This window comes from Candoia aspera, chromosome 2 (assembly GCF_035149785.1).
Source record: "Candoia aspera isolate rCanAsp1 chromosome 2, rCanAsp1.hap2, whole genome shotgun sequence".
Taxonomy (NCBI): Eukaryota; Metazoa; Chordata; class Lepidosauria; order Squamata; family Boidae; genus Candoia; species Candoia aspera.
This window is the reverse complement of record NC_086154.1, coordinates 264,965,563-264,983,674: the sequence shown is the minus strand read 5'-3', so window position 1 is coordinate 264,983,674 and position 18,112 is coordinate 264,965,563. Positions and strand designations below refer to the sequence as shown.

Here is an 18,112-nt window from a genome sequence, read left to right as displayed (position 1 = left end):
CACTATGCATGAAAGTGGCTCATTGGGTAGCAAAGCAGAGACCCTCTGGAGATGGCCATAAGAATGTAAGGTCATCTGTGGCCTCTTCTAATTCCCGAGCCTTTCACGGGCAGACTCATATTGAGTCTGGCAGGCAGAGAGGGCAGGTTGGGGCCTGCCCCTGCCCTCTCGCGTTCTCTCTGCCCATCGTTGCTGGTGTCACCTTGTATGGCTTGCCGCTGGGCGTGTTGCTGTTAGCCCTCCTGTCCCCAGGGGCTGACCCTCTTCTTGTGCCAAGCTTGCGCAGAGTCTGGGGCCTCACTTGGCAACCTGACTGGGCAAGGGTGGATTTTCAGCTGTGAAACGAGGTCTTTTTGCAGTGGACAAGTGTTTTATTATTTTATTATTTGTTTGTTTTCTATCCCACCTTTGTTATTTTTTATAAATAACTCAAGGCCGGGAACACACCTAATACTCCTTCCTCCTCCTATTTTCCCCCCAACAACAACAACCCTGTGAGGCAGGCTGGGCTGATAGCGACTGGCCCAGGGTCACCCAGCCGGCTTTCGTGCCTCAGGCGGGACTAGAACTCTCAGCCTCCTGGTTTCCAGCCCGGTGCCTTCACCACCAGGCCAAACTGGCTCTCCCCGCCGGTACCGATGAATAGAACCGCCTGCTTTTGGAAGACTACGGAAGAATTCGGTTTTTGTTTCTTTGTTGGGGGGGCGGGGCCGGGCCGCAACTGGGGGGGGGCAAGCGGGGCGCTGCGCTGGGGGGGGCGCCAAAATGGGCGCGGAATCCATGGTTGCCCCGGGTGACCCAGACCCCAGTTGCGGCCCTCGGGCGGGGTCTTGCCTGGCATTAAAGGTCGGGGTGCCCCGCCGGGGGCGGGAGCTGCAGCAGCTCACCCTAGGACCTACGCGGAACGGGGGAGGTGAGGCCGTACCACCTTTTCAACTGGGAGGAAAACCACGTGGCCGTCGGCCCGCTGCTCATTGGCTGAGGCCTCGGAGGCGGCCCGCTCACGGGCTCCCTTGCCGCGCTCGAGTTTGTCGCTGGTCGGGGTTGTCTCGGCAACGAAGGGGCCCGGCCAATCGGGCGGCGCGGCGGGAGCGTGCGCCCTGCACGCGTGATGGCGGGCCGCGGTGGCGGGTGCTGGGCGCTGTGGCGGGCGGAGAACGACCAGCTGGCGCGGCGCTGGCGGAAGGTGCGCGGCGGCGGGCGGCGGGGGTGGTGGTAGTGCGCGCGCGCGGGCCTGGCGGGGCTAAGGCGCGCTCTCGTGCTCTCCGTGCAGGGGACGTGCCCTCCCGGCCCGGGCTCCCCCTCGGCTTTCGCGGATCTGCTGCGGAAGATTCAAGGTAGCGGCGGGAAGGGGCCGGGGGAGAGGGCGGGCGGCGGGCCTTCGTGCTGGGGCCTTGCTGAGGAAGCGCCGCCCGGCGCGAAGGGGGGCCGGGGGGCCGGGGGCCGGGGGGCGGGGGGCGGGGCCCGGAACCTCCCCGAAGCCCTCCCGGTGTGGCGCCTCCGCAGGGCTTCCCGCCGCCTTCCCGAGCCTGCCCTTGGAGCTCGCCGTCCTCTGCAACGCGCTGCACTTCGAGATGCGCCCGGCCGGCGGCTGCGACCAGCGGGCCTCGGCCTTGATCGAGCGGGGGCTGTGGCGGGGTAAGCGGGCGGGGCGGGGCGGCTTCTTCGGAGGCGGGCTGGCCGGGGCTCCCGCCTGCTGGGCCCGGCCGGGGCAGCGCCTCGGTCACCCTGTCTGAGAGGGAGGCCGCGCCAACCCCGCTCTCGCCGCCAGTGCTGGAGGCTCGCGCCGCGCCTGACGAGGGACTCGACTGCGGGCATCTCTGGCGGAGGGTCCTCCAGCTGGACGCGCCCGAAGAGCTCCGAGCCCCGTTGCAGCTGCTGGCTGCTCTGCAGGGGGCCTTCTGGCTGGCCGCCGACCGGCTGGAGAGAGCCACGGAGCTCTGGCGGCTCCTCACCGGCGCCCAGGTAAGGATGCGTGACGGGCTGGATCCTCCCCGCGGAAGCGGCCCTTGCTTGGGGAGCCTGGATAGACAGGAGGAGCAGCCAACCAGGACCTCAGGAATCCCTGAGGAAGATAGTCTTGCCAGCCCCGGATTGCAGCTGAGCAGGAAGAGGTGGCCCTAGGCTGAGTCCAAATACCCAACGGCCGCCTCTGTGCAAGGGATGGGCATGGGTAACTTTAAGAAAATGTTGTTGTTATCCTGCAGCCTTTATGTTCTTGGTCCAATATTAAAGCCCTTTACAAACAGTCAGCTCAAACCTCTGGCAAAAGAGGACTGTCCTTTCCCTAGTAGCCTGCGGTAGGAGGAGACAGCAGGTAAAAGGGGGTATAAAGGACAAGAAACAACGGTGGCCCCCCTCTCTTTGGGCTTTGTGACGCGGCCCGTGCCATGCTTCTGTGGTTCCACCCATTAGAGTAAGTTAATTGATTATAATTTCCGATAGGCGTTCCGCTCTCTGGCCATCTTCACAGCTTGGTGGGATTATTTGCAGTAGTTGATTAGTCTTTCTCTGCTGTGGTGCTCTTGACTTGGAATTCTTTGTTCTTTCGTTTTCAGATCCCTGGGTCTCCTTGTGTTGGTTGCGACAGTGAGCTCCTTTCACTGCTGCAGATGTGGCATCCGTGTGAAATGGGAGTGTCTGACCCCTTGGTGGTGCAACCTATTAGAGATTTGAAAGAGATTCTGTGGACTTCAGCTGCCTTCTTGCAAGGTAACTGTGAGATTCCCCTTTCTCTGCAGGTTTTACCCTTTGAACCTTGACGTTTGCCCTTACCGTTCCATTGGCCAGCAACACTTCTATAGACGTCAGAGGCAAAGTAGTTCTCTTTAGATTAAGCGGGACAGAGATCTCAGCGTACAACAACACATTAAATTAAATCAAGTTAGACTTTGATGTCTGTTTACCTACCCCAGGTGTTCAGGAGCTGGAAGCTGACAACGTCCATGGTGCCCTTACCTTCCTCCAAGCAGCTGTGTCTGGGCTATGTTCTAAGCGGGTCCTTGCCCAGATCTTCACCTTAATGGGAAGCTGCAACCAGAAAATAGTAAGGGTATATTGCGCGTCCTATAAGAATGTGTGTAAAATGAAAAAAAAAAAAAATCTCCCAGACTTGAGAATCGTCAAATACAAGGATTGGAAGGAACTTTGGAGATCAACTAGTGCAACCCCCTGCCCAGTGCAAGAATTCATTGCTGTGACATCCCTGACAGGTGTTCACCTGGGGTACTTCCAACAAAACAAGCACTTTTCAAGGTAGTCTGTGTGTAATGATTGCCTATTCTAATATGCATCAGACTCATAAGCAGGGTTTCAAAGATATCTGGTTTATTGAAGAATAGTATGCAGGATCACAAAGAAAGCTGAGAATGACGAAAGCGTGGCAAATTCAAACTAAAAACCCTCGATGCAAACGAAATCCCTCCCCCCTTAGAATCTTCTCAAGTCCACAATCCCAGGCGCTCCTAATGGTTTCTGATGGTCTGCGGGAAAAGGCCTTGAACAGAGAAAATAACTCCAACACATTCCATTCTCCTGATTCCACATACAGAGCTTGGCACAAGGCTTCACAGCAGCTTCCTCCCATGCAGAAACGCGTGTCAGCACCATGGCATGTGAAACATTATGATGTTTGAAATACATTGAAACAGTGAACATGACACTGTGACACTTTTTGTTGTTTATTAGTTTAGTCGCTTCCGACTCTTCGTGACTTCATGGACCAGCCCACGCCAGAGCCTCCTGTCGGTCGTCAACACCCCCAGCTCCCCCAGGGACGAGTCCGTCACCTCTAGAATCTCATCCATCCACCTTGCCCTTGGTCGGCCCCTCTTCCTTTTGCCCTCCACTCTCCCTAGCATCAGCATCTTCTCCAGGGTGTCCTGTCTTCTCATTATGTGGCCAAAGTATTTCAGTTTTGCCTTTAATATCATTCCCTCAAGTGAGCAGTCTGCCTTTATTTCCTGGAGTATGGACTGGTTTGATCTTCTTGCAGTCCAAGGCACTCTCAGAATTGTCCAACACCACAGTTCAAAAGCATCAATCTTCCTTCTCTCAGCCTTCCTTATGGTCCAGCTCTAGCAGCCATATGTTACTACGGGGAACTCCATTGCAGCTTTTCCAGTTAGGATATTTTTCCTGATGGCCAGTCAGATCAGCTTCCTTGTAACGTAAAGCCACTGCTGCTTGTTCTACCTTCTGAAAAATTCTGGCCCACTTTCTGCATGACGGCCCTTCAGATCCTTCGACAGCTGTTGTCTCTCCCTGCTAAACAGACCTCAGTGCCTCCAACAGCTCTTCATCCAGTAAGTTTCTCCTTCTAGGTCTCTCACAATCTTGTTGACGTGCTCCGGTTTGTCAATGTCCTTCCTGAAATGTGCCCAGAACTGGATGCAGTATCCTAGGTGTAGCCTGACCCACACAGAATAGAGAAGAACAACAACTTCCCCTGACCATGGTGCTGTGCTTCTGTTGAGAAGCTGAGAACTGGTTTGCTGTACCACTCTGTTGCCTAATGTTCAGCTTTTTATCCACCAAGACACCAGATCCTTTTTGTATGTTGCTGCTGATCCCCTACAGGCATCTCTCAACTCAGGGCATAAATGATCTAACTCAAATTATCCTACTTTACGTGAAGACCTAGCTCTCTGAGAAAGATAGAAGGAAAGAGACGATGAGGACCAGCAGCAAGGTGGATGGACTCAGTTACAGCAGCGATGTTGAAAGACCAGGTTTGGAACGGATTATCATGAAGAAAATCTGTGTGGTCTCTAAGAACTGACAGTGACTGGATGGCACATAGTCATCCTGTATCATGACCTTGATTTATCCTATCCAAGTCTAGAACTTTGTCTACGTTGAAGTTCACATTTTGCCGTTATACTAGCTTAAGATCTCCCCGTTTCTTTGAACCGTCCACTTCCAAGTAACGAACAGTACAGGGCCTAGAATCAAACATGCTGCTTGATTTTTCTTTCCACCCCCTCATGGAACCGTTCGTATATGCTTATTGGCTGTAACTGTTCCACCAGCTGTCTGTGCATCCAACAGCTTCACATTTTGCCTTTTTTTCTAGTAAGATTTCATGGGTGTTTTATAAAATGCTTTGCTGAAGTCATACTATGTCCACCACATGGCCAACTGGTCACACTGAAAAAAGAGCAGCTTAATGTATCATTTTTTGATGGCTGCTGTCAAGTGATGGCTTTGATTTTTTAAATGCTGACAAACTGCCTAATAATCTGCTCCAACTTTTTGCCCCGGGTTGATATGAAGCTAACTTGGCAATTGCCCGGGTCCTCCTCCTCTTCCTTTTTGAAAATAGGAGCAATGTTTTCCCTTCTCTGGTGGTACGGAAGTATGCCTCTATGCCACAACTAGGGCTCCAGAATTATATCCACAGTGTTAGTCCTCCAAGGTAGTCCAGACAAGAAGCACAACCAGGAGCATCAGCACTACTTTTATTGCAAGGTTACATTACACAGAATCTTGAAAACTGAAGGTATTTGTTTCTTCCTCTCCTTTCAGCTTCCAGAAAACTAGGGAGGGTCCCTTCTGAAATGCTTCTGATGCTTTTCTCCCACCTGCAGACTGAGCTGTGTCTTACCAGGTCTCCTGTCTCCCCAGGCCATTTCCACATACCATCACACGCAGGCCCCTTCAGGGCTCCTGAACGTAACTAGCCTGGTCCATGGTGGCCTGGTGCTCTCTCGCCATCTCTTTCCTTGGGTTGCCAGTCCCTCATTGTGGCAATTGCTGGATTTATTCGGTTCCCCTTTGGGGGGAAGATCAAGCAAGGAGGATAGGAGTTGCTCTGTCCTCCCCCTCTCGCTGGCAATCATCCTGCCTACCCTTTTCTTCTTCTTTTCACTGCCACATCTGTAAGCCTTTGGGGTTGCTTTTAGCTTCTCTCAGGCCCCAGTTCCTTTTACGCTGTAGCCTTCCTGACTTACTTTCTGCAGACGCTGGCCTCTTGCCCGTGCAGCTCTTTGGCGACCGCACCTTTATATGCGTCAGCGCTTTCAAAGGCTTGCTGTACGTCCCTCGCGGTTGCTTATGTACCCCCTTTTTCTTCTAATTGGGATGGTACGTGATTGTATTTCTGGTATCTTACATTTGAGAAATTCATGGTGCATCTGCATTTGCTTTGACCCAAGATTTATTTCCATGTGATCTCAGGACTTTTTTAAGCTTGTTGAAATTGGCTCTCCTGAAATCTAGTGTGCATTGTAGCTCTGCTCCAGTTTTTCTCTCCGTGGAATCCTGAACCATAAGATAGGTAGGGTTCCCACTGCTTTTACCTTTTCATCCAGATCTTCCCTGTCAGTCAAGAACAGGTCAAGGAACGCTGATTCCCTTGTCTTTTCAACAAACCTCTGGAAATTGAAACAGCTGGCAAGACCCCTGAGGAATTACCGGAACCTCGCAAGAGATGTCTGGGGGGATCAGGCCTTCCTTTGCGACTATGTCTTGCCTCTGCGTGGTCTGACCCAAGAGGGCATTTTCCTGATCTTCTCCTTGGCTTGGTGGTTTGTAACACATCCGCAACAGTGTTGTCCCCCTCTCTCTTGTTCTTATCCAAGTGTTCTTGGCTGGCTCTCCTAGTCCAGTTCCTGGATCACAGTATGCGCAGGACCCTTCCCCACATACAGTGCTCTCTTCCTGCCTTCTTGTCTCACCTCTTCTTTCCGAAAAAGCTGTACCCTCAATCCGTGCGTTCCGCTCGGGAGCATGGTCCCACAGTAAGAAGTAACTGAACCGTGTTGGCCTTCCCCCACTAGCACTTCTAGTTCTCCCTGTTTGTTGCTTGGTCTGGAGTGTTTGAGACCCTGGAACCCTTGGTTATGTGGTTTGACCTGCTTCTCTGAGTGTTGGCTCCCCACTTACCACCCCAGGCCCAGGGTTAGAGAGAGGGAGCGTCTGTTGAGCATCCCGTTTGTGGGTGGGTGTGGTGGGCGGGGCTCTGGTGGTGGGCGGTCTCTGCAGGATCTCCCTCCTATGGACCTGCCTGCAGACCAAGGCGAGGGTGGCCCGATGGAGCTCAAGCAGTTTGTTGTGACCTCCCCAGAAGTCTTTCGAGCTCAAAACCGTTTCCTCAACACCCTGAGGCGCCGACCGCCAAGCCCCGTTTTATCCCAGCCGAATGCGCCGCGTCGGTGCCCTGCGCTGAGAAGCAGGTTGATATGACCCTCCCTGACTGGGCCAGTGTGTCTCTCTCGGCTCTCCAGGGCAAACCGCAAATGGCACTGCAGCACCTGAAGCAAGCGCTGGAGACGGACTTCACCTTCCTCCCAGCCCTGTACCGAGCTGCTCTGCTGTACCGTCAGCTGGGGCTCGCGGAGGCTGAGCTGGAAGCCCTGCTGCTGCTCTGTCAGGTGTGTTGAAGGAGGACCAGGCTGCCTGTGTGATTGGCGACGGGTCCCCTGGCGTCGCTCCCCGGGGACGGGAGGGCTGCCTGCTCTGCTTTCTTTCCCGGACAGCTGGAGGCCTGCCCATGGTCAGGCTGGGAAGAGCGAAAAAGGCTGTTGCAAGTATTACTATGGTGTTTTATTTTAACGTGTGGACCACCAAAAATCTGCCAGAATTGGTGGCAGATGTCGCACACTTACAATAAAATTGATAAAAGGAGCATCCTAGTAGGAACGTGCCAGGCGTGGCAGGATCGAACTGCTTTCCCTGAGCAGGGTCCATGTTTATTGCGGAGTCTTGCGTCTTTCCTTCATCACGTCTCTCCTCTTCCAGGCTCTAGATGGTCCTCCACAGGTAAGCCCGGAGTCCCACGACCCCCATCTCCTCATCCGAACAGAGCTCCTTACCTGCGGATGCCGTCCGACTGCTTTCCTTGTCCCGAGCTGCCCATCAGGAGTGAAGTACTTGCTGGCCCAGAGATCTCTGCAGGCAGGGAGGTGAGTGCCTCGCCTTCTCTTTGGCAGGCTCCTTCCTCCCAAACGCTTGAGGCTGGGCCGGGCCGGCTGGAATGGTTGACCCCAGCTTCTCAAGAGAACACGTTTTCTTCCGAGTGTCAGATGCCTTGAGAAACAGTAGCCCTGGGAGACCCAGATGGGAGGAAACTGACCCCCCCATGAACTGCTCCTGGCGGGAGCAGGGGCCGGTGGGCTGATGGGGCGGCAGGCCACGGAGAGGGTGTCTGCTGATGGGTTGTGTCTCCTGCAGGGCAACGGAGGCAGCGGAACATTACCTGGACCTTCTGGCTCTCTTTCAGGAAGGGCCTCTTCCCCAGGTGAGTCACCAGCCGTATCCTCTACAGACTCTTACTCGTTTTGGTTATTCGCTTGAACGCCTCACGGGGATAGAGCTGGAATGGGCTAGCAAAATGCAACTCCAGCAAAAGCCCCCAAGGCGATCCCCTCCGCCTCGTGCAGGCAGGTGTTGCAGGAGGGGAGCCGTTAGTCTGCAAGCCCCTTTTCCGACTAACGAGTTTTACGGAAAGGCATAAGTTCCCGTGAGCCGCAGCGGACGCCCTTTAATAAGATATGTTCACCAGAAAAGGGCCGTCGGACTCCTTCCAAATTTTTTCCCACGTATAGGGTGATTTAAAAAGTGTGGTCTCTGTGACTGCTGAACTCTCCAAAAAGTTAGCACAGTCAGGTAGTTTTATGAACCCATATTACTCCCCAGGACTAGATGTTGCCCATTTAAGGGGGTTTGGGGCTTGGGAGCGCCCACTTTCCTTCCCAGGGGTTCCTGCGCTCTTAACCAGAACCCTGACATGAACTGGCAGGACCTGAAGTGTGTCACATAAGTTCTGGGTAGAGGCCGTGAAAAGCCATCTAAGTTTGTGGGCAGAAAAATGTAGGGGTAGAAATGAACCCTGCTGCTTGGGTATTGAGTGCTTCTGGTTGAAATGATCTTCATTTCATTGGGTAACCCAAAACCCTGTGCGAGAGAGGAAGAAAGCTCCTGACTTGTTCCTTTTCACAGCTTTGCAGCCAGTTTTTCTTTTCGGCTGGTCATCCACGGTGCTCCCCTCAAAACTGAAAGCATTCAGGTCCTCCATAGTGCTTCCTGCCCTTTTCTGCACCACCTCCCTGGATCACAGTCTGCTTAGAGCTGGGCGGGCGCACCGGCACCAAGGATCTAGATCCAGCCGCCTTCTGGATTCACAGGAAGGCATCTTAGTTCCTTTCCAGATGGTCCCATTGACATGTGTTTGGTCATGGCCATGCACCAGATGGCTGCTTCCACCAAGCTCTTTTTCCCATTCCCCAAACCTTTCTCAGTGGCCCTTTGGCTGCCCAGGCTGAAGAAGCGTGCAACGGAGGGAGGCTGCAGCTCAGCCAAGCTAGAGGGCTTTGCCTCTGGCATCTGGCTAAGGAGCTGGGCTCACGGCGCCAACGTCGGATGCAGGAGCAGGCGATTGTCTCCAGCCTGATCTCTCTGTGAATGCTGCTTCTTGGAGCAGGACTCGTTTTGAGTAGGCTTGCTGGGTGGGGGGACCTTTTCCTCTCTCCAGGTGTCTCTGTGTAGCGAGCTGGCCGTGCCCAGGACTCCAGAGGTGTTTCTGGAGGCAGCCTCTGCTCTGGAGGAGGCAGCCAGGCACCCAGAAGCCATTGTGGTGTGTGAGGAGGTGGTCTCCCGAACAAGCGAACTCATCCCGGCGAGGCTGTGCATTGTGCTGGGCTTGAGTTCTGAAGAGAAGGCCATAAGGGTGGGAAGACACTCCTTGGAAAATTCTCCTGGTATCGTCCTGAGACAGCAGAGAGAGAGCCTGCGCTGTGTCCTCTGGCGGGCAGCTGCCCATTTGATACAGGGCTGGGCAAGAGCCAGGCTGGGCGAAACCAAGGAAGCCATAAGCAGCTTCAGCAGGTAACCGTAGTCCATGATCCCGACTGAGCGGCCTCTCCCTTCTGTGCTGTGAGAGCAGGACCCTGGCTGGAGGGGAGGGGCTGGTCGAATGCAGCAGCCTCATTGGGTGGAGTCAGGAACAGTCCCTGAGCATCCTGGCACCTTCCTTGAAGGAATAGGGCATGTGCGGAATATCATTCCACAATTTGAATACGCTTTCCTCCATTTGCTTTTGCTTACTCTGGACACATTGTTTGTGGCTAAGAGCCAAGGGGAATACTGAAGGTTTCGTTCTGCCCACTAGCTTCCTTGGGGAGGTTCTGGAAAGTTTTAAGAAGGAGAGGTGAGAAATCCACTGGTTTTCTGTGTGTGGCAAAAGGAGGGTCATAGCCCTGTTCCTAGGTAGCAGCACAATGGGGTTTTCTGTTCGTTTGTCCCTTCCTGGGGCTGAATTCTTCTAGCAGCATGGAAATGATTGCGTGTCGATCCTTCCCCAACAGGTGTCTTAATGATCTCCTGAGAGTCCATTTGGTCAGCACAGGTAGGGACAGAGATCTTCATTGCCTTTTTCTGCCTCCCTCTTGACTTGGTTTCCTGGGCTCCTGCAAGCTCTTTCCAGGGGAATCCTCTTCTCTTCATCTGAATCATAGGATTGGAAGGGGAGCAGTTTAGGCGATCCAGGCCATGAGTGCGCGCACACACGCGCACACACACACACACACCCACACACACACACCCCTCAGTGCAGGAGTCCAAAGTAAGCTCCCCAGGTAGATGTCTGCTTAGCTTACATGTGGGCCCACCCAGTAATGGGCGACCTTCCGTCTCCGGTTCTGTTGTGGGACTGCTGTTAGGAGGGGGTTTTCCTACCCCTGCGTTGGAATCTGCCTTCTTGTCACTTAAATCCATGTTCTGGGAAAACTGAGGAAATGCCTCGGCCTTCCTGTTTGATACCATTTCCTCAGTTTACAATGGCAATCGAGACCGGGACTGCCATCGGTAAGCGGCACAGCCATGAAGTGCGACATCACGTGACTGTGCCGCTTAGCGATGGCAGTCCCAGTTGCCACCATTAAGCGAGAACCTCACGTGGCTGCGACTTCCAACTTCCTGCTGGTTTCCCCATTGACTTTGCTTGTGGGAAGCTGGCAGGGAACGTCAGAGGTTGCGATCCTGTGACTACGGCTCGTTGTGACGTTGTATGCCACGGGGACGCTGCCATGGCCAGAACTCCAAGGACTGGTCATAGCCACCACTTGTTCAGTGTTGTTGTGAGTTTGGAGGTGGTCATTAAATGAGGACCATCTGTATTTGAATGGTGTTGGCATATCCCTCCTCCATCATGTCTTCTCAAGGCTAAGCGTGCCCATCCCCTTCAGTCTCTCTTCGTGGGGTTTAATTTCAGGCTCCCTCAACTTTTTTGCATTTCTCTGAACCTGTTCCAGTTTCTCTGGATTCTTTTTAAAGTTGATGCCCAGGATTGGCTATGGTGCCCAAGGTGGGGTCTGACCAAGGCAGAAACCAGTGGAACGGTCCCTTCCCTTACCCGCCCCCACCCCAGCCTCCTAGGCGGCTGGCTTTGGGCTTTGCCTTTGGAATGCCTGCCGTTCCAGATGAAGGACACTCCCAACCGCCTGGTTTTTACAAACCATTTGTATCCTGCACAGTGTTTGGGTGCTGATAGTACTGGGCTGCCTGAACTAGTTAGTGAGATTGTCTGTGGTTTATAATTGCCCCATTTTTACTGTATGGTGCTATAGACTGCTTTGGGTCCTTTGGGAAATGGGTGGCCTATGAATAATTGTATACATTTTTTAAAAAGCAAACAAAAAAAGTCTTACAGCCAGGATTTCACTAGCTTTCCTGTCAGAGAGGAAGAAGAAAGCTTTCCTCTGGAGCCTCCAACCAGATTGGGCATCTGTTTTTTTAAAAACTCCATTTGTCTCTTTATAAAGTAGCAAAGAAATAGGCCGCAAAGAAGGCAGTGATAAAAAACAGTCCTGTTTATAAAGTTGGGAAATCTTGCTCTAACCTGGTAAGATTGTTTTGAATTCTATTTCTGTCATCCAGATATTAGCTGTCCTACCTAATTTTTTGTTAACTGCAAATTTGATAAACTTCTACTACTTCATCTAAGTTACTAAAATACCGAAGTGTAGAGGCTCCAGGACCAATCCTTGTGGCCCTCCACTTTATTCCTCTCTTCAATTTGATGAGCTATTGATGAACAGATCTTTCTCAAACAGTTGCTAAGTCAAGCTCCGTTATGCCCACAATCTACCAAAGAACTGCACAATCAAAACTGAAATGAAGTTAGTCTGACAAAATTTATTTCTAACAAATCCATGCTGACTTTTAAAAATCATCACTTTGTTTTCAGGATAGTTCCAGATTGCTGGAATCTCCCCGGTGTCAGTGTCAGACTGACTGGTCTGTAGATCATACGTTTATGTCTTCTTTTTATAAGCCACCCATCATCACCCTGGGTGGCATACAACATAAAGCAAACAACGTAGTTCCCCGAATCTTCCTTGCTTCTCCTTAAGTGAGGGACATCAGTTCTTCAGGTTTGCAGACCAGCCATCAGCTGGTTCCTTCACACCTGGCGTAGGATGCAGTTTATCCAGCGCTGGAGTCTTGGTCTCCCTCAAAGTAAAGAAGGATCTAACTGGGCCATTGAGAGGTTTCTGTTTCTGGCGCTTTTCCCTTGGCCAAAGTGTTCCTCTTTCCAAGCTCTGCTGTTGTGTGGCTTCGTTTGGGAGCTAGCTGTCCCTACAAAATTGAAGAATAGGCCTTGTTTTGGTCAATCATTCTTCCTCATAGTTGGGGGGTTCATAGGTGAGGATTGTTGTGTTCTTTCGTTGCCAGGCAGCTGCAGAACCGAACAGGAGAGAGAGCAAACAGCCATACCCGAAGCAGAGCTGCTCCCCCAGATCAGGCTCCTGGCCTTGACTGGAAGAGGGATCCAGTTTCTGGAGCTGGGGAGGTTCAGAGAAGCCTTGATGGACTTTCAGTACAGCTTGCACATCTCTCCAGGTACATTCCGCATGAAATTCCTGGACTGAAATGTTAGAAAGACGCTGTGGATGCAGTCCAGCTAATATTGGGGCAGGTGGGCGGGCATGCTACACGGAATAGGCATTTATATGCATGCTTAGGGGACTTGGTAAAGGCCACAGAATTTGGGATAGTGCAAGAGGACATGGACCCTTTTTGGACAGGGAGGGCGGAAAAGGCCATAGATGAAGTAAGCACAAGGATGAGATGAGACTGTGTTACTAGGCAGGTCAGTTGTGATCACACCTCTTCCTTTTTGCCTTACAGACAGCTGCACTGCAACCTTGTACTTACTGCATACCCTCTGGAAACTTGACCGGAAGCAGGAGGTAGTTGCACACTGGCCAAAGCTCTGCTCAGACCCTGGCCTGGTGGAGGAAAACACAGGAAGGTGTGTGCTCTGGGTTAAGCGCTGTCCTGGATGCCCCTGCTGGTAGCAAACGTAGGGAAACACAGCGTATGGACGTCCCAGCCAGTTGCTCGATCTCCCAACCTAAATGGCACCCAGTTTGGGGCTAGCCCTGCTTCCTGGCTATGAAAAAGCAAAACGAGTCCTTCATATCTGCTGGAGTTTTCTGCTGCTATGTCTGGTGGCCCAGGCAAGGAGACAAAGAAAACATTGTTTTTATTTATTTATTATTAGATTTTTATCGTGCCTATGAATATACAGTACAGTCAAGGCAGCAAAGGTACCTAATACTCCTTCCCCCTCCTGTTTTCCCCAGAACAAAAACCTGTGAGGTGGGCTGGGCTGGGCTGGGCTGGGCTGGGCTGGGAGAGAGCAACTGGCCCAAGGTCACCCAGCTGGCATTCATGCCGAAGGGGGGACAAGAACTCACCATCTCCTGGTTTCTAGGCCAGCACCTTAACCAAACCCTTAACCCTGACCTTCTCTGGAGCCCTTCCCCTCCAGCCTTAATTCTAATAGTCTCTGGAGCTCAGGACTGAGCTGTTGGGTTCTTGGTGCTCTCTGAGCTTGGTGGTTTTCCTGCAGATGTTTCATGACCAGGCTTGGTAAAATCAGTGCTTAGAAATGTGGGGTGTGCTGCCTCTTTATATGCAGTGACTTGTCCTGCCAGCTTTGGTGGAGATGTGGTCGGTCGGTTGGTCTGTCTGTCTGTCTGTCTGTCAGTCAATCAATCAATCAATCAATCAAATTTGCCATGGCCCATCTCCTCCGACCGGAGGGACTCTGGGCGGTTTACAATATTTTACAAAACACCTTCAGTTATAAGGAATGAGTTACAAAATACCTTGAGGCTCCTTGATTAGGGTCTCTTGTCTGTCCCTGGTTTATCTGGTGCTGCTTCCAGTTTATCTGAGAGACAGCTGTTGGAGGGCGTGTCTTCTAGGCCATTTGTTTCCTTCCGAGACTTTTGGCTGTATCTTTTAAATGGTATGTAGATGGGGTTTATCTCTGTGTATCTCTTAATGGCTGATTTGTCTGAATGCACAGCTTCCAGGAATTCCCTAGCATTTTTGGATTTGGTTTGATCTAAGATGTTAACAGTTTCCCAGTTGAAACTGTGGTTGAGTCTGTCCATGTGTTGTGAAATTAAGGAGTTTTTATCAAGTGTTCTGACTGCCAGATGGTGCTTATGTAATTCTGGGCATAAACAGAATCTGGTGAAGAGAGGGCTTTATTCCCTTCTTTTGGGCCTTGGCCTTGTGGTGTGTGCAGCAGAAGATGGGGTGCAAGCCTGCTGAGTTTCGTTGGTCATCACAGCCTCCTGCTGACTTTTATCCTCCTCCCACCCCCTCCTTTTGTGTTTCAGATCTTTCCCGTTATACCTGCGATCATGCTTGAAACAGATGGAGTTTCCTCGCAAGGAATCCTTTGCCAAGGATATAAAAAACTATCTCAGGGAAAATGGCCAGGCACTTTAATGGTGCGGTGGCTTCTCTTCTCTTCCCTTACTTTTAGCTGTTTATCTCCCTTTCTTAATGGCTTCTCCAGAGTTCATTTTTGCTTGTGGGAAGAAGCAGCTTTCTGTTTTAAGCTCCTGGGGGCAGGGGAGTACGAGATGTGACTCTTTTTTAATGGCAGAGAAGTGTGTGCGTGGCAGACGCCCTACGTATTTTGCTCCCACATAAATATCTGCAAGAGAGCTCTGTCTCATGAAACTGGCTGGTATGAGTCAGGAGGGCTCTGCACTGATCTGGGAGTGGATAAGAGAGAGAAAAAGTCCCCTGAAGTTCTCAACATGCAGCAGTTAAGAGGAACATTCTTAGTTTCCAGAGCCTCTGCATTGGTTGCCAGAGTATGGACAAGGAGCGGGGGGGACTACAACTAGGTATTGTGGAAACCTGCCGGGATGAGAGTCATGACGGACATGTGGAGCTCAACCAAAATGACTTGTTTCGAAGAAGCAGGCCCAACACATGGCAGGGCAGAGTTTGGGATGTAATGAAGCAATATTCCTGAATATGGAAATCCTACTGAGACCATTTGGGTAAGATTAAAAGGAGTTAGAAACAAAACTAGACCATTGTGGGAGCTGAGTGTATTCTCCTTCACCCAGGCAGAGGATGCAGATAATTCCTTTCTAAATCAGCTCTCAAGATGGCAGGCTATAATGGTAATGGGAGGCTTCAATTACCCCAATATTTGCTGGAAAACTAAGAGTAGGGTTCCAGCAGATTTCTCATCTCTTGGTAACTGACTGGTAAATGCAACATAAGTACCACACTCCTTACATCAAGGCAAAGCCCATCTGACTGTGGTGTTTTTCTCCCAGTGCCCCCCCCCCCCGATGCTTCTGGGGGCTTGTAACCATGAGATGCAGTCACCCTCACACACACAATTGGTATGTGGAAACAGTCTGCCCCAGCCTAGAGATAAGATTGAAGTCTTCAAAATCACTGGTCTTGATAGACCCCCTTGATTTATTTAACCCCATATTAAAGTCATCTGAATCAGTGGCCACTGTGTCTTATGGTAATGATGTGTAAAGAAGTACTTTCTTTTATCTGTCCTAAATTTCTTTTTATTCAGCTCTGTTGGATGATCCCGCGTTAGTACTTCTCCCTGTCTGCTTTCTGAATACTATACATGACTTTCTATTTATATACCTTAATCACATCTCGTCAGTCTCCTTTTTTCTAAGCAACAACCTGGCAAACAGCAGATGGCAGCATCTAACTAATTGTGGAAAAGCTGAGGATTAAACCCCGGTAATACTTAGATGAAAATTTACCAGGAGTCCCAGGGTTATAAGGTAAACTGGGAAGTAAAAAAAACACACCTCAGGGCAGCAAGGAAGGGCCGGCAGCAAGCCCATATGCCTAGATGGAAGACGTGGCAGACTGTTTTTGCGTCCTTGTTTTCTGTGAATTTCTCCAATACCCTCTTAAAACCATTCAAGCTATTAGCCATCAGTATTTCTTTGACTGATTGATTACGTGTCGTCAAGTCAATGTTGACTCTCATTAACCGCCTAGATGAACTTCCAGAACTGTTGGACTCCAACCTGAAGGACGTCTTCCAGCGGTGTAGCCATTGCCATTGGCATTGCAGTCAAGTTCATCTGCTGGTTGTCCTTTTTTTCCTTCCATCTTTCCCAGCTTTATGAACCTTTCAGGGAAGCTGGATGTTTGCATAATGTGCTCAAAATATAACTTAACCATGGTCATTTATGTCTTGAGTGAGAACTCTGGATTGCTTTGTTTGAAGATGACATTCTTTATGTTCTTGGCTATCCATGGTATTCTTGGGAGTCTCCTCCAACAACGGTGTTCAAAAACATCAACGCTTAACCTATCTTCTTCAGTCCAGTTCCTGCTTCCATAGAGGATCACAGGGAATACAGTGGCTTGCACAATTCTGATCTTTGTAGGTGGAGACGCATCCAAGCATCTGAATATCTTTTCCAAGGCCTTCGTGGCTGCTCAGCCAAGTGCTAGTCTCTGGCATATTTCTTGACTGCTTGTTCCCTTACTGTTGATGACTGATCCTAAAAAGCAAAAGGAATCCACCATTCTAAGGCTGGCTGCTGTACGTGTTGTCATTAGTTTAGTCGTCTTTGCACAGATAGCACTCCATAAAACAGCGAACCTTATTCCAAGACTGTTAAACTTTCTCAAGAGCCTCTGATGGGGGAAACTTTGCCAAAGGCTTTTTGATGTTCCAAGTATGCAGTATCAAGAGGGCTGACTCCATTCATGCACCAGCTCCCAAAGGCTGATGTAGCAGGACTTTCTTCTGCGGAATCCATGCTGATTTTCCTCCAGAAAGGTTCATTCCTTTATTTGCTTGATGATCTTTTCCTCTGGTCACCATTTCTACCCATTTATCTGGTATAGTTATTAATCTGACTTGACCAGAGTTTCCCAGGCCTCCCTGAATCCCATTTTAAAAACCATGGAAGAGATTGTTGGACTTTGCTTTGCTGAATGCTGAGCAGAGACTGATGGTCATCTGGTGAGGATGCTATTTTAGTGAATTCCTGTACTGGATTCAACAACATGGTTTCCAAATCTGTTAGAACCCTCTGATTTTGTGATTTTGTAAATATTGGAGTTTCCTGGTGCTATGCGGCAGAACAGTCTACCTAGAACAGTGATGTACGTTCAGGTGAGTTCTGGATGGCCCCCTGGGAGGGAATGTTTAGTTAATTCTATATTGGAGATTGGAATTCAGCAGGAGCCTTGTTAAAGGATGTGCTGCAAAGCCTAGAGGGCTAAAAAGACGTAAGGAGCAGTCCTGTTGAAAAAGAAAGATGTTCATAATGTCGAAGCCAGTTCTCAATTCCCAGCTGACATACATTATATTCGAAGTAGAAAAGACTGAGAAATACCTGAGGACAGTCAAGCCTCCTTTCTATCTAAACTATGTCTTAAAGCAGTGTTTCTCAACCTTGGCCACCTTTAAGATGTGTGGGCTTCAAATCCCAGAATTCCTCAGCCAGCCATGGTGGCTGCAGACTTCTAGGACTTGAAGTCCACACATCTTAAAGGTTGAGAAACACTGTCTTAAAGAGGAGAGAAGAGAGACAGGAAGTTCCTTTTCTAAACACAGAGACCCATTTAACCCTCGGCAGGCCAAGTCTGCGATGGGTGGAGTGAGACCCTTCCCTCATGTTGTTCTCACCATTTGCTGTGATGCTCAAAAGGCTCATGGGTGCAGCCACCGCCATTCTTTCGCGGAGTGGCGGGTTGGGCAAAACCATCTGTTAACTTCCATCTCTTGCTTGTGAAAAAAAAACCCCACAGAACTGAGAAAACAGAAATTGAAAGTATTCAGTTGTCATCT

The 18,112-nt window shown here is 50.6% G+C and overlaps 1 protein-coding gene across 2 annotated transcripts; it reads left to right on the top strand.

Annotated features, from left to right (window-relative positions):
- Positions 1-1,019: 1,019 nt before the first annotated feature.
- On the top strand, positions 1,020-15,514 carry FANCG (FA complementation group G). Of its 2 annotated transcripts, XM_063295954.1 has the most exons (14): positions 1,020-1,186; positions 1,274-1,337; positions 1,507-1,638; positions 1,772-1,965; positions 2,559-2,712; positions 2,916-3,046; positions 7,227-7,373; positions 7,741-7,904; positions 8,173-8,239; positions 9,473-9,825; positions 10,305-10,345; positions 12,673-12,840; positions 13,129-13,252; positions 14,637-15,514. In XM_063295954.1, the coding sequence occupies exons 1-14, from the start codon at positions 1,112-1,114 to the stop codon at positions 14,746-14,748; spliced, it is 1,926 nt and encodes a 641-aa protein (XP_063152024.1). In that variant the 5' UTR covers positions 1,020-1,111; the 3' UTR covers positions 14,749-15,514. The 2 variants fall into 2 exon arrangements, with proteins under 2 accessions (XP_063152024.1, XP_063152025.1); XM_063295955.1 differs by lacking the exon at positions 1,507-1,638 and having other exon boundaries at positions 1,023-1,186.
- Positions 15,515-18,112: the final 2,598 nt, after the last annotated feature.